Source organism: Nanorana parkeri, unplaced genomic scaffold (assembly GCF_000935625.1).
Source record: "Nanorana parkeri isolate BGI_ZX_2015 unplaced genomic scaffold, ASM93562v1 scaffold35, whole genome shotgun sequence".
In the NCBI taxonomy this organism is placed as follows: domain Eukaryota; kingdom Metazoa; phylum Chordata; class Amphibia; order Anura; family Dicroglossidae; genus Nanorana; species Nanorana parkeri.
The window spans coordinates 987,723-1,004,250 of NW_017306303.1; the positions used below are offsets into that span (position 1 = coordinate 987,723).

The following is a 16,528-nucleotide window of genomic DNA, read 5'->3' on the forward strand; positions in this document are numbered from 1 at the left end:
ACTCTCAGACACCCGATATTAAGGTATCGGGTGTCTGAAAAAGGTTAACCCTTTCATTAATGAATGCCTCTGTAGTAAGGGCATCCATTAATGAATGTTAAAAGCTGATTCTCAGCGATTAACAGCCCTCTAAAGCAGCAAATAACTCGTCACGTACAGTGTACGTGACAAGTCATTTGGTCCCTTTGTGGCTGGACGTACAGTGTACGTCTCCCGTCACGAAGGGGTTAAACAAAACAGAAAAGCTCTAGTAGCAGCAGTGTAGAGAACAGTCTTGAAGGAAAAAAAGATCTTTAGTAAGGAGAAAAAAAAAGCATTGGAAAAGGCATTTGCCCTTCATCATCTGCTGCATGCTTTGGACTTTTTGTTCTGAACTTTTGGCATACAAATACCCAGAGACTGACAAAGATGAACCAAATTATCACCCACTATAAAAACACATACAGATGCAGAAAAGGCATTTCTGCTAGTACCTTTAACTCTACAGCATTGATAAGTTTTCCACACTTGTCACACTGGTCCCCTCTGGCCTCCTCATAGTTACACAAAGGGCATGTTCCTTCCACAAAACGATCCGCTAAGAACCTCTGACAGGTCTCGCATCGCAGCTGCTCCACAGTGTCTTTCAACAAGAAGCCTCTTTCCAGTAGTCGATGGAAGATTTCCTGAGCGATTCTGTAGAACATGCACACGTTACTTCATTGCCATGAAATACACCAGCATTCATTTTCTTCATAACTTCACAAATTATAGGGAAATTGCAAATTGCAGGAAAAACTGTACACTATTTTGGGTGGAGTATATTGGGCTCTAGCCATTAGGTAAAACTTTACAGTGACAGCCCAATTTAGATGGAGATATGTAAAGATCACCTGATGACCTCCATTAAAAACAAACACTTTATGCTGATAAAATGGCTAGCACTCTTGCCTTGCAGATCTGGGTCCTACAATGACAACCAGAACACTATATCATTGGGGTCTGGATAATTGACATATTTGGGTTGGTGTCCTCCCACAATCAATTTGATTTAGATCCATTCAGGCTCACACAGGCTCTTGTGCATACAGTGGAAATAAAGTCAGCTGTGGCAGGTGTGCTCTTGCAATCTACTTTCTATTGGCCTAAAATGTGCATTTTAACGCGTTTAAAATAAAATGCAGAAACTTCTATGGCAACAAAAGGCTTAAACTGTGCAACCTATGGCAGGTGGGCTTTTGCCATAATATGCAAGTATGCACAATAGACCGATCTGCTGTGAGCTGCTGTTCTGTCCATCCTCCGTTGCTTCTTCTGGTTACGCGTTGTTCTATTTGAGCACCAGACTGCCTGTGATGATGCCTCTTCTGCGCATGCACACAGGAGTTACATTATCCTCGACACCCGCCTCCATTACTAGCACACTGCAGATGCTGGGAAGGACCAGGGGGAGTGCATTGCACAATGCACACAAGAGATAAGTTAGAAGCAGCTGTTTTTGGCAGAAGAAACTTGGCGTGTCTATTCTGCCAAAAAACTCTAATTGTCAGCTTTAGGAACAGAAGATTGTGAGCACCATTCCCAGGCAGGAACTGGTGTGAATAGATTCATATGCACTCTGTAATTTGCTGTGCATTACATTAGGGTTCTATAAATATAAGAAATACAGCTTTCCTCACCACACTCCAAAAACAATAATTATCAGTTTATAATGGGTGACTTTTTATGAACATGATTTTTCTCCATTGACCTACTGCACAAATGGGATACTGTTGGCGGTCTGTTACTTAAAATAGCCAACATTTTTTGTCCAGCATAATTACTTCTTTATAAAACTTATGAACAAACATACACTTTTTAAAGCTTCTTTTTGTATCTAAACAAAAAAATCATATTGCAGCATACTATGCCTTACATGCGATAGCTGCATTTGCCTTTTCTCACGCTCCCTCCTCATTATTCTTACCAGATTACCACCTGTCAGTAACACACATCCTGTCCTAAGAGTGACAATACTCATGCACAGTACAGTATATAAAGAGGTCTCCCTATTACAGAACACCTCCCCCTCTCCTCACTTGAATAGCATAGGAGGAGGGGTATACAGTAGTAAGCAGAACTGGAAAGATGCTCACTAATAACGCAGCACAGAAAGTTATTGGCTCATTTCTGACAATCAACAGGTATTTTTTGTTTGCATTTATTAACCAGTTGACATCCGCGGTGTTAAACCCCCTTCCCATCCAGGCCATTTAAAAATGTTTTCAATGTTAAATTTATCTAACAGACCAAAAGGGGAGCAAATAAAAAAAGTTAATTGCTGGGGTTTGCATACACTTTACAAGTGGGAAGAAGAGAGAAAGAGACAAGACTAAATTCTTACTTCGTCTGGTGTGATGTTGTTGTTCTGCCAAAATAGTCAAAGGAGATGTTGAACCATTTGTATATTGCAGTGTGGACAGCATTGTACTTGTCACAGATCTGCTGTGGGGTCAGCCCTTCCTCCATTGCTTTGGTTTCAGTGGCTGTGCCATATTCATCTGTCCCACACACATACAGAGTGTTCCAGTTTCTTAGTCGACAGTACCTGGAAGATCCAAAATTAGATTTTATTTTTCCTTCAGTTAAATCAGAAACCTGAACTTCTAGTACAAATATTGCTATCCAACAACTGAGACAAAACAAAGTGTTACAATACTGATGCTAAATCTATAGGGGAATCCGGCTATACAAATACATGTGCCTACAATCCTCCCATGAATGAACACAATTTATCATGCCCATTAATTTGTTCACGGATCAATAGCTGACTGCAGGTGTCCATGATCTTCTGTGATCAATCACATAAAATCGCAGTGAGCACAATCAATTCCAGATTACATTTCACAGCGGGGGATGCACCGAAACTGATACTAGTATCGGTCTCCGCGCCGATACAGAGTATTTGGGCGAGTACTCGTACTTGCCCAAATGCTCCGATACTTACCCCTGATACCGGAACTTCCGGTCAGAGGGAAATCTCCCTCTGACCAGCAGTGCAGAGGGAGCATGGAGCCCGGCTTCCTAGCCAATGAGGAAGCCGGCTTCACGTGTTGCGAAGCAGCCTGGCTTCCTAACCAATCAGGAAGCCAGGCGGCACGTAATAACCCACGTCCCAGCTTCCTGACCGGGCTGACCTAGGAACAGTGAAGCCGGGAGGGGGGGTCATGACGTGCCACCCGGCTTCTGATTGGCTAGGACGCCAGCTTCTCTTGCTGCTAGGCAGCCTGGCTTCCTGACCAATCAGGAAGCTGGATGACACCTTACGACTAGCTGCCCAACTTCCTGATAATCAGGGCACAATACACCGGTACTCGGTATCGGTGAGTACCGAAAAAAAATAAAAATCGGTACTCTATACCAAAAAAATGGTATCGGTGCATCCCTAATTGCAGTCATTAAGCAAGTGATTGGAGCAAGTAATTGAAGCAACCATGGCTCGGTTTTGGTCACAGTTCAGTCCTGACCTTATAACTCTGGGGCTCCAAATTTGAGACATACCTGACAGTTGATTCTGCCACCTTTTACCATTAAGTCTCAATGTTCCTGCTGCATTTAAGTACAAAATCCGAAGATCTACCAGAAAGAGGCTTCAGAAGGTATTCACACTTTAAATCACATTTTCAGAGAGGTTGCCACAAGGGTGTACAGTCAGTAGGAGCTTCAATCCAAACTGAAACATCACTTTTGAGTGGAATAGAATGCTGTGGGCCAGTTTTAGCACAAATATCTCAGTTTTCCTAAATTCTAAAATTATTATAGAGGATTTATATAGCGCCAACAGTTTGGGCAGCGCTTTACAATATAAGGAAGACATTACAATACAATATGGTAGGGAGGGCCCTGCCTGTGAGGGCTCACTATCTAAAAGGGAGGGACGAGTGATAAATGAGGAGGTAGCTGTGTTGGGATGAATTGTTTGAGAATGTGATGGTTGAGTGGTTAGTTTGAGGGGGGATAGGCTTCCCTGAAGAGATGAGTCTTAAGGGATATATACTGTACATCTGCAATTGGTCTTGTCTAAATCAGCTTGCGGTTTATGTTTAAGTGTATTTTATAGCCAACTGTTAGCATCACATTAATAACCTTTGCTTTTTATTTGCAGTAAACCAAATATACAGGAAGGGGGTTACAAAATTAGATATATCTATACAACCCTAACTGAGCCTCAGCTCATGAGATGTCTATGGTGTCATGTGACTTGTTAGGAAATAAAGTACTTGATTGCATTTTCTCCTTATGTAGTTTTGCACAGCGCAGCATCTCAATACTCGCATGCAAAATAATCCGATTTTATAGTCAAGAAGTTATGCTTTTAAACTCTGAGATGTACCCCATGGTTTTCAAAAATCTAAGCAGAAAAGATTACAAAACTGGAATGCTAATTAAACTTCGGGTAAAAAAAAACAAAAAACATGTTCTTGATGTGTGTGTGTGTGTGTAGTTCAGCAACATGACCAAATTTCTAAAAATATCATGCCATACACTTTTAGCTCCAACTTACAACTGCTCCCTGTGATAGACCATTGAGCGTTTCTCACTAAGGTCTGTGAAACATTCATCATACAGACAAGGAGAATTGGGCAACAAAAATGGTTACTGAAAGGAAATGCCACTCCAGCTTGCCATCTCTCACTGACCAAGTAAAGGCCTCATCTTGTCCCATGCATATTAAACCATCAGGACTGATGTCCTACAACAATAGTACACATTCTTGTTTTTATTTGGCACTACATGAAGTATAACTGGTTGCAAATATTCAAATGTCATCAAACATTACAGCTTACCTGGCAAAGACATCAGCACTGAGCACAGAGCCAATGATGTTCCCCAAGTGAGGGACATTATTCACATAGGGTAATGCACTGGTAATCAGTAAGTTTTTCTCGCCTTCTATGGGCAGGCTGGAAGGAAGAGAATAAGTTATCAGAAGTCTGAAGAAGCACGTTATTGTTCTAAATTGATAATGTCACTTTAAGTATATGTAAAACAAAACGCTAAAATCTCATAGGACCTTTAACATGCTAATGTGATTTGAAAAGTCATCTTCAACATATGTATATCTGCCGTTTGCATTCAAAAAAAAAAGGTTCAAAAAGGTTTAAACACTTCCTATTATAGGGTCACCATCAGGAGACCTGTCCTAAGAAATGCCATGCAGCTATCGCTGGAGTATTTGCAGACAGGAAGTGACAGGAGATAAGCAGCAAGCTTGCTGGAGAGACAGCAAAGGATTCGAAAAGGTGTAAACAAGTATTTAAAAAATGCAATTGTTCGCTTTAGCAAATGAAGTGTTATTTATTTCAGGTTTGCACCCACTTTAAGAACTTAATTTAATGATATGGCAAATTACGATGGTCCCCTTTCATTACTGACTGCATAGTTTACATAAACCCAAATAGCTAAAGCTGCTACTGCATCTAGAAATGTTGTATTCTAGTCCAGACCCACGGCTAAAAAAGGTACATGGCTTGAATTCCAGCTGATTCATGCTGAATCTGCCCAAATTCAAGCACTGGGTGGCCCTGTTGGCACCACCGGGTTAAAAAAATCTGACTAATAAAAATCGGCCAAACTACACTAGTTTATAATAAACTAATAAATAAACTAAATCAATAAACTTTATAATAAACTAAATCAATAAACTTTATAATAAACTAATAAATAAACTAAATCAATAAACTTTATAATAAACTAATAAATCGGCCAAACTAGTCACTCTACATACAATTCAGAGTCGCAGGTGCCTGGTGTCTGAATAAAATAGCCGGCAGGTGGAGATTTCTTCATCCACACTCATTAACGTGGATGGAAGAACACATTAGATTTCTCAAAATCAATGCGTGCATGTCTAGCATTATATAGCTTGGGCTTTTAAGGATAGAAAATTGGACATTTCCAGCAGTAACCGAAAGGAAATTCACACTCAGGGCACAACGAACATAAGAAAAAAAAAAAAACAACTTGACAGGAGTTTTAAATGTTTCCTTCCATAACCAAAAAAAAAAACAATTGCCCGGAGATACTCTCTAAACTAGATGAATCCACACAGCAATGTTGTGAAACTAAATGGAGAAGGCACAAAAGCCTATGTGAATGCATCAGTTGTGACTGGGGTGTTCTTCAGTCTGCCTTACTTGAAAAGTTCAGCTGCCTAGTACATTTCACATTGTTATACAGTTCTATGTTAGCCCATAGACCTGTATACACTGCGAGCCCCATAGACCTGTATACACTGACTGTGGGCCAAGTTAATTCGTGGTACACGTTCTTAAGATACTCACATTGGGTGCTGCTGCGGTTTTGGCTTTGGAGCTTCAGCTAGACCTTTCTTCCAAGCTTCAGCAGCTGCAGCAATATCCTCCTCAGACAGCAATCGGGCAGGTGTATCTTCACCCTTAGAATAGATTAAAAGAAACTGAATTACCACCAATTCTGACTGCAAATGCAACCTTCTGCAGTTACAGCTAGTCATTGTTAGGATCACAATCACAGAAGAAGGAAGTTACATTTCTGGGGGTATTCCGTACACCAACTGTGTATGGAACGACTCCAGGTCTCCATATTGCACTGCATTTTTTTTTTCAGCAGCTTCAGTTTTAAATGGAAAGGTCATTTTAAATTAAAATAAATTACAAAATGGCTTGTGTGCCAGTTATACATATTAAACAGGCAGTCCCCAGGTTACATACAAGATAGGGACTGTAGGTTTCTACTTAAGTTGAATTTGTATGTAAGTCGGAACATGTACATTAAGTGTAACTCCAGCAAAAAAAAAAACGTTTTACTGTCTGTTCCCGTTGTTCAGAAGATTAAAAAAATTAAAAAAAAAAAAAAAAAAAATACTTTTATTTAAAATTACACCAAAAAAAGTTTTTTCCATTTTTAATTTTATAAACCTTTGTTTTTTTTTGTTTGCATTTTTATTTAACTTTTTTTTAAAAAATTTGTCTTTTTAATTTTATTTTTTTAACCACTTAAAGGCCATAGTGTTTCACCCCCTTCCTGGCCAGGCCATTTTTCAGTATTCAGCGCTGCGGTACTTTGACTGATGTTTATTCTGTCATGCAACGCTTTACTGAAACGATTTTCATACCATTTTTTGGGGACAGATAGAGCTTTCTTTTGGTGACAGATGAAGACAACGCAGGGGAGCGGGCGGACCAGGCGAAGAAGCGGAGGAACCGGCCTGGACAGCGAGTGGAGGAACTGGGCCGGGACAGCAGCGGTAGTACGGGGGGCAGCGGAGGAATGCAACAGTCTGTGTCACCGCCGACACAGGCGGGGATTTGAAGGGACACAGGCCGCTGCAGCCACAGTTCTCCTAAATGTACCGGCAGCTGCCGGTACATTTGGGAGAACTGTGGAACTCGGTTCGTAAGTACGGGTTGTCCGTAAGTCGGGGACTGCATGTACTAATTTTTTAAGCTTTTTATTTTTATAATGTAGAGTTACCCTTTAAGTATATACAGAATATATAAACCATAACCATAGAAAAGCTTTAGGCTTCCACTAAAGGGCTAAAAATAATAATCTTGCAAGAGAGGATTTTTGAGAGCCAAAAAAAGCCACTTACCTCCTGCTCATTGGAGAGAGATTTCTCAGACACCAGTACAGGTGCGGGAAGCTTTTGGAGAAATGCTTTAAACACAGAGGGACCCTGGCCTTTCAGAAGCGATTCAGCAGCTTTTAGACATTGGTCTAATTCGGTTACATTTTTAAACCAGCTCTTTAAAGATGAGAGCTCCTCTAAAAACACAAAAGTATACAAGCACAATTGTACTTAAAAACATGCATGTAAAAATAGGTCCTGATTGCATTTATTATGTCTACTAACACAAAGCAGAGAAATAATGTAGTGAATGTACAATCAGTTTTGCAACTATGCTGAAGTCTTGTCAATTCTGAAGTCCTTGTGTTGACGTCAAGTACCTGTGATAGTCCTCAAATAAAATTCCTGTATTCCGGAGGCTCAGGCTATACATAGAGGTTTGCCCGCATCCAGCCTTAAGCTTCACCCCTGGCATTCAGCATTCAAATGGCAGCACTTCTATTGCACACTAGGTTCTGATATTTGACAGCTGGAAGCATGGATCAGGGATCAAAATCAGGTGGAGCTTGGCATCAGAAGAGGGGAGGGATCCACAAGAATTGACTGGAAGACTTACAGCCACTTGTAGACACCACATGCTAGGACCTAGAACTTTATGAGCTACTCAAATATGGAGCTTTACAAGACTACAAGATTAGAAAATACAAGTCTTAAAACATTTGTTATACGTTACACAGCTAAACTTTACCTGGCAGGCTTGCTCCATCTACAATGAGAGGGTATATGGCTCCCCAAACCACAATATCAGCAACTGACAGTGCATCCTACAAAATACATCCACAGTTAAAATATGAACTCTGTACAAAATAATTTTCTTTTCAAGAGTTAGGGAAGGGGTTGAACCAGTCAAGATTTTATTGCGATCATTGTCTCCACTGAAGAGTTTTTGCCTCACTTCCTGTTGTAATGGCAGAGGTTACTGGGATAAGAAATTAGAGGAAAAAATCCTAGACCCAGACAGCAACAGAAACTCAAGAGGTCCGAAGTTACTAATGCTATATAAAAACAAAAAAACACAGAAGGACAATGCATTGCAGGGGCTGCATGTGGATATACATCATCTTTGCTGGAAACGCTACCAAAGAAATTAAATTACTTTCTAATAAAAGTCAAATAATGAAAACGTAAACTGAATATCATGCTTATTATTATTAGAGGTATGCAACAGGAATCATGTTATTTTATTGTGTAAATTAGAACTCCTGTAAACCAATACAGGTCTGAATGCTGCGCTTTCCCTATAGATTGTGAGTGACAGCAGCAGACACAGCCACCATTTGCTTGAGACTATGCAATCTTTATTCATGGTTTCAGTGAGGTCTCCAAAAGACTGAATGCCAAGGAGTTAAATTCCGAACTGCAACCATTTAACACTTGTGCCTGCTATGCTGGGTATGCAAACAGTGCCTCTTCTTTAACCACTAGCAGTTGTTTACCCATTAATGACTAGGCCAATTCTTACATTTCAGCTAATGCATGCAATTACTGATACTGCAGATACATATACAGGAGGCATTTGCAGGGGTGTGGAAATTTTTGAAAAAACTACTTGTCCAAGGGCTAAAGTGGGAGTCAAACCTACTTGTCCTTCATGACAATCTACTTGTCCCAATACAAAAAAAAATAGTTTTAAAAGTTTAAAACTAGGGACGCACCCATACCAGTTTTTGGGTATCGAGTACGAGTACCGATATTTTGCTTTCAGTACTCACTGAGTATCGGTGCTTCTGTTGGCATGCAGCAGGCTTACCGGGCAATCAGGGAGCCAGGCAGTGGGTAATGAGATGCTACCCAGCTTCCTGACTGCCAGGGAAGCCGACTCCATGTTGTGAGCCGGCTTGATTGTGAATGGCTAGGAAGCCGGTTTCCTGGCCAATCAGCATCGAGCCAGCTTGCTAGCCAATCAGGAAACCGGGCGGAGAGTAATGACCCGATTGGCCGGGAAGATGGCACGATGCTGATTAGCAGCCAATCAGCAAGGAGCTGGCTTCCCGGCCAATCAGGAAACTGGGAGGCGGGTCCTTAGTCACTGCCCGGCTTCCCCTACGGCACTGCCGGTCGGAGGAAATTTTCCCCTGACCGGAAGTTCCAGTATTGGGGAAGGTATCTGAGCATTCGGGCGAGTACAAGTACTAGCCCAAATACTCCGTATCTGTGCATCCCTAATCAGAACTGTATTTGACAGTGCTAAATAGCGCTTCTCATTGGTCAGCGTGGTCACCTGACAACGCTGACCAATGAGGGCTTGCAAATTGCGAGCAAAATTCAAAATGCATATGGCAGGACTGCGCTGGACAGTACGGGGTAAGGACACCTGTACTGGCGAAGGGTAAGGACTGTTTGCAGAAAGTTAAGTAAAGCATGCGTGTGAGAGTTAGTTCTGCTGCATGGCTACCACACTATGGCACACAGTGAAATGGCGGCAGGACTCAACACACACAATTTCCTATGCGTGCATTTATTTGCATGCAGATGGCAGGGGCAGCGGAGTTGTTTTTATTTTTTTACTTTGTCAATTTTTTTAATCTTTATATATTTTATTATTTTTGACTTTTTAAAAAAAAAATCTAATTTTTATTATTTTTTTACTCCCCCCACTTCATTTTATTCCTATCACATAGGATGTTAAAATCCTCCATGTGATACTTTTGGAGGTGACAGGTTCTCTTTATGGAACCTGCCCTCCAAAACAGAACAGATGTAGTGTAGTTCCTGACAGCCGAGACAGGTGGCGCTGTGATCACAACACCACGTTCTCAGTGATCACACAGAGCAGACGAAGAACGGATGTTCTTCGGCTGCTCTGCGGGCTCTATTGTGAGCTCCCGTGGTCACGGGTACCCCAGAGGAGCGGGGGACGCCGGAAAACCACGGCAGGGGGGCCGGACAGGATCGCCGATTCTCGTCTCATACAAGTGATCTGATCAGAACACTTGTATGAAAACAAGCGGCCGCTCCACAATATACATTTAGCTCTGCTTGTCCGGAGCAGGGCTAAATGTATTAAAAAAAACTACTCGCCCGGCGCCTGAAACACCTATCCCAGGCGATAGGAATTCCACACCCCTGATTTGGGATGTTGTGGAGGGGCATGGTTTAGGTGGCCATTTTTAGAATAGCAACCGCAAAGGTGACTACCAGACCTAAATTCAGGTCTTTAGGTACATAGTCGGGTTTTTTTGCTGCCTGTATCTCATTGGAAAGATTTCCCTTCAATTCCTATCCCAGAAACATAATAGCAAGTGAAATAAAATCCCATTTTAGAAATGGTTGTCAGGTGTTCTCATTAAGATACCCCACCTCCTGTACCGGTAACACCTGTTAAATTCTGGATTTCCTATAACTTTCTGCCCTGTAAAAAAAGAGTCACCTGGACAAACAAATCTAAAAGAGGATCAAGGACTGTGTCATGGGAGGAAACCCAGGGAGAAAGCACATGAAGAACATGCAAACTCCATGCAAACATGCCCAACCCTTAATTTAAACTGGAGACTCCAGTGCTAGAAGGCAGAAGTGCTAACCAATAAAAGGGTTATTAATAGCTGCATTATAGGGAAGTAAATTCCTCTTTTTTGAATTTGTAAGTGTTTGCGGCAGAAGAGGCTGTAGTCTCTTCAGCCATAAATACTTCAACCTGCCTTTCAGCACTTTTTTCTATTAGTGTATACTAAGCCGGGCATGCAGTTCTGGAACGATTCTGTACCAGGACAAAGTAACTCCCTTGCATGTCCCCTTATGTCTAACTTCACCTTGGCATGGCTAATCAAGATGGCCAAAGATTCTGAGCTTGATGAAGATCGGGAAAACAAGTGACCAGTGAGGGGAGTGCAAGAAAAATGTTCACAAGTTTTGCTTTATACTTACACCAGCAAGGTATGCTTTCTTTGTAAGCTTTTGAGCAATGTAGATAAGAGACTTATTAACTGTTTGTAGTACCTCTTCTTTCTTCTTCCCCTGCACCACATGAGCATACAAAGCAGCAGAGATAGATGGCTGGAACAACACAAACAAAACATGTTTTCGCAGGCCAAATTATATTTTGTAACTGTGTGGCAAGTACCAACATGCACAGGCAACGTACCTGCAGCTCTGTAGCTTCCCACTCTAGCCACTGATTAATGAGGTCACTCGGCTCTTTCTCAGCAGACAAGGAAAAACACCTACAAACAAAATAGAAACGTTAACTTCCCCTTATTAGTCCTGTTTCCATGTCCATAAAGACCCAATTATAAAACACTGCCATGGCCTAACCAGCACCATCTTTCTACTTTTAAAGTAGAGGTGCACCGAAATGAAAAATGTTAAAACCGAAATGATAAAAAACTGCTGGGCCGAAACCGGAAAAAAACATTTTTCTAACTTTTTCAAAGCTTAGAAAATATACATAATTTTTTTTATATTTTATTAAATATTTTTATTTTTTTACTTTACTTTTAGGGGCTTTGGAGAAATATTAGGGGTCTAAACAGAACCCTGATATTTCCTTTAAAATAGAAAAGATTGAGAACACAGGCCTCAAATTTTATTTTTCTGCAGCCCCTGTTATCAATGAACAGGAATCCTCTATACTGAGTGTTCCTTTTCATTCATAACATGAGGACAGAGTATGTTTACTATATCCACAAACATGAATGAACAGGAGGTGATGTAGATCACTCCCATTCATAATTGAGGATATAGTAAACATACTGTGTCCTCTTATTTACAAACACTCAGCAATCGCTCAGTGTTTGTACCTCGCTCTCCTTCCTGACAGCTGTCACAGGAAGCTGAGCGAGCGGTGCGGGGAAGGAGAGATGCCGGCGCTCACAGCACTCTCCTCCCGCAGCTCTGGGCCGCTTGTGACAGTTTCTCTCCTCCCTGCTGGGGCACAGAGCAGCGCCCAGCGGGGAGGAGAGAAAGCAGGGATGCGCTGCTATATCGGCCGAAAAATTGCACTTTCAGCATTTTGCCAAAAGTGCCATTTTCGGCCGATATATCGGTGCATCCCTACTCTAAAGTGACACTAAACTCTGGAGTTAAACCTTAAAAATGCATTCAAGTACCTGAACTAATAAAAATGTACCCTATTCCTGTGCATCACCTAGCTGTGCTGACATTGTCCTTCCTTCTGGAGGATGGCTACTTTTGTTCCCCATGCTGCCTGTGTGTTGTAAAGTAGCCACCTTTCCAAGCTCGCTCTCTTGATGGACTACAATCTCAATACAAATTAGTAAACTAAATGTGAGATTGTAGAAGCCACTAGAAGTAACCACCCTCCAGAAGGAAGGACAGTGTCTGCACACATTTAGAAATGATTTGAGGCTCTAAAGCTGAGTGATGCACAGAACATGGTACAGTTTTGTTATTAGTTTAGATATTGGAATGCATTTTTAAGATTTAACTTTAAAGTGTCACTTTAAAAAAAACACACTTATAAAAGCAGAGCACTGACCTTGTTTTGGGACTCCTACTCTTTGAAATTGAAAGTTGGTATATGATTGACTGCCTGGCAGCGTTTTTCTAACCCTACATGTATTGATCAATAAAACCAGAACATTCTGATCAAATCTAGTCATTGCTATTTTTAACACCAATTTGATATCTTAAGGCCCCATTCACACTTGCAATTGGGGAAGTATCATGAACTCCTCTTTGATACTCATGCAAACCGCTGTGGACTGGAAGCAATAATACAAAAGCAATGACAGATGTCAGCACCTGCAGCCGTTCGCATCAGACAGGCAGTGATTAACTGCGCATGATCTCTCCTGGAAACACACTGTTTATATCCAGGGGCGATCATTGACAGGTAATTGCTGCATCGCTTTGTATAGTGCTTCCCATCCGCAGCTGATCGCATGAGTTTCATGATGTAATTCTGGAGACTGCCCCAGTTGTTTGCATGAATGCCAGAGTCTCATGGAGGAATTTGTGAGACTGCCCCAATCGCAAGTGTGAATGGGGCCCAACTGATTTTGCAGAAGCAAATCTAAGATGAAGGGGAACAAAATCACAGTGAAATTTCAAACCTATCCAGGCCAATCAAATAGTGTATTTAGCTGTAGATCAATTCTGAAATGATGACTTTTGGTGTTACTTTTTCCAATAAACTTTTCACACTGTAAGCTGAAATAAGAAAAAAAATGTCTATTGATAACTTCTGAATACTCACCTACAGATTGCATTTGAAGTAAAAAGAAAATTCCCATCATCGAGCTCTAGTGCTGGCAGTTTGGGCTGTGACAAGAAAGGAACGACTTTTTCTGGGAGAGAACAAGACAAGTCAAATCATGCACAAATACTTTAGTGGTAAAGAGCTTTACAATAAATTAAACACACAGCAGCCACTAGAAAAACATGCCGAGTCAATAGTGCAGATATTCAGATTTTAATTTTAAAGTAAAACTGTATTGAGAGAAGATGATACTGCAGATCTCTCCTTCTGAAAACGTTACATTCCTGGCTGGCAAGATATTTAACCAGATTTTCGGTGTAAATGTGAAAATATTGAGATCAGGCGTGGTGTCTTAGTTGCAGAACTGCTCCAGGTCATTGACAAAGTATTGATGTTGGAGACATCTATGTGGAGGTTCTAAACAAATAACTGTTAAGTCATAAATCTGTGGAAAATGAAAGCTGGTGAACAGTCCACTTGTCTCCAGTGGAGGCCCATTTGACAGGGTGACAATGAAAGAGGATGACTGGTAGACAGGGACACAAAGTTGTCACCCTATATAGAGCTGTCCTGCACAAGGCCCTTCACGGCAGATCTCCAGGTATTGTCTAGAAATGCTTCAGATTTACAAATATTAAAAATGACATTAAACATTAACTCAAATATAAAATTTTACTGATCAGGTTCACACAAAATGTAAGTGCCTGGCCTTGCATGGGTCAGGGACAGGTGCACTTCAATAATCCTAGGGATCAGGGTGGCATTTTAAGATGACCTTTCCTAAAAATAAAAAAGGTCTGCTCTACTGACCGCCCCCTTTACCATCCTCTAAACAAATGGCTTAAAAGGTCATCATTAAAAAAAAAAAAAAAGGTTTGGGTAAAAAACAAAACAAAAGACCTTGGCTTGGGGCTTCTGCGAGACCCATTGACATTACTGTGCATTCTGGTAGAGCTGGGCACTCAAAATCCTGCAAGCATGTGCTCCAGCCCACTGCAGGTGTGTATTCTCAATGGATTCTAAGCACCCATGTCACTTTCAGCTCCCGGAAGGGTTAGAATCCAGGGTTTAGTGAGTGTTTTTTTTTTTTGCATGGATCTTTTAATGGCTTTTTAAAGCAGGGCAAAATAAAAATAAAACTCACAATAACTCTGTAGGTTAAACTTGGACTTGTGTCTTTTTTTCAACCCAACGATGTAACTAACAAAGTGTGTTACTGTGCATTGTGCTGTTGTTGTGTAAAGCTGGCCATACACCTATAGATTTTCTGCTGATTTTCTCTGGTCAGATGGATAAAAGTGCAACAGATTCCTATGTCTCCGCTAAACTGCGTGGATGGAGGAATCTCCACCCATCCAAGCTTCAGTGTCTTGCTAGTCGTCCCCGCTGGCTCTCAAAATCCCTGAACAATGGCTGCATCCAATCAGATTGTTCAGGTATTTTGACAACCAGCGGGGCCGACTAGCAAGATGTTGAAGCTTGGCCGTGCTGGAGATTCCTCCATCCACACAGTTTAGCGTAGACAGAGGAATCTGTTGCACCTTTTCCATTTGACCATAGAAAATCTGCAGAAAGTCTATAGGTGTATAGCCAGCTTTAGTGTGCCACTGAAAATGAAGGCCCCTTTCATGCAGTGCAATCAGGATTAGATGCTGATAGTAACAGATGTCGTTGTGGCATCCGTGTATGTCCAGAAATGACTGGACCCATGTCGGATGTAGATGGCCCCAGATCCAGCACAATCAGGTTCGGCAAAACGGAACAGTGATTTGTTTGTTTTTCCAGAAGTGACCGGAACCGGGGGTTACCAGATGTAAATGAACGCCCATTCCATTGATTCCAGCTGCCTAAAGACTAACATTGGGCTTCCGATCAGGACTGGGCTCACAGTAAACAAGGCATTTTGCAGTGTAGGAGCTGTGAAGACGACGGTCAGCGCAGCCCCAACACATCTGGTGTGAATTGGCACTATAAAAGCCTGTTATATACTGTAAGTACCCCTGATGTACCTCTGCCACTTACTACCAGGACCTTAAATAAATGTATTATATTTCAGAACTATATTTAAGTATTGGTGTCCATGTGATGTAAGATTCACTAACCCTGCAAACTGTAATCATTTCCTAGAACAGTCAGATGGATCTCCTATCATGAGAACCCCTGCACTATCCCCTTCTCACCCTCCTGCTGCAGTCTCTGGATCTCCACCTGTGCGGCCCAAAGACCGGCGGCAGCCAGCACCTTCACCCCGTGCGGGTTCCCCTCACTCACGAACAGCTTCATGCCGGTTCACTGAATCTCAATCACCAACAACCGGCACCAGACTTCCCAGCACAGCTGATGTAACCAACTGAAAGCCTACCAGCACATGGGCCGCGGGGGATGCCGGGAATGCGAGTCCGAAAGCTTCATGTTCGTAATAATCGCACACGGCCAGCGGGACCTCAAAACTACATTTTCCATAAATCAATGGGTCGCTATCTGCGTGATGACGTAAATGCGTGCGGAGGTTTGTCCCGGTTCCTACACAGTGCGTGCTAAAGCTTTCCGGGACAAGCTGTGCTACATAAGTCACAGGGAAGATTTTCTGACCAGTGACCACTGCCACATAATATGTCATCCAGCCAATGTGTCAGTCTGTTTATCCGTTGAGATTAGTATCCATATCATGGGAACAATAATTCAAATGTTTAATTAAACTGTTCAAATTAAACTGTTACACATGTGTCTTAGTTCTCTGG

At 41.7% G+C, this 16,528-nt stretch overlaps 1 protein-coding gene across 4 annotated transcripts in view; it reads right to left on the minus strand.

Moving 5' to 3' along the window:
* The window catches only part of MARS (methionyl-tRNA synthetase), a 33,718-nt gene extending 17,565 nt beyond the window's left edge, over positions 1–16,153 (minus strand). For all 4 annotated transcript variants that reach the window (XM_018569739.1, XM_018569729.1, XM_018569755.1 and 1 more), the window contains exons 1-10: positions 15,968–16,153; positions 13,785–13,875; positions 11,712–11,790; positions 11,495–11,623; positions 8,319–8,394; positions 7,595–7,767; positions 6,303–6,415; positions 4,806–4,922; positions 2,363–2,566; positions 474–675 (exon numbers count right to left, since the gene is read on the minus strand). In XM_018569739.1, the coding sequence (XP_018425241.1) occupies positions 474–675; positions 2,363–2,566; positions 4,806–4,922; positions 6,303–6,415; positions 7,595–7,767; positions 8,319–8,394; positions 11,495–11,623; positions 11,712–11,790; positions 13,785–13,875; positions 15,968–16,070 (1,287 nt within the window). In that variant the 5' untranslated portion in view covers positions 16,071–16,153. The remainder of the gene's footprint in view (positions 1–473; positions 676–2,362; positions 2,567–4,805; positions 4,923–6,302; positions 6,416–7,594; positions 7,768–8,318; positions 8,395–11,494; positions 11,624–11,711; positions 11,791–13,784; positions 13,876–15,967) is intronic.
* Positions 16,154–16,528: the final 375 nt, after the last annotated feature.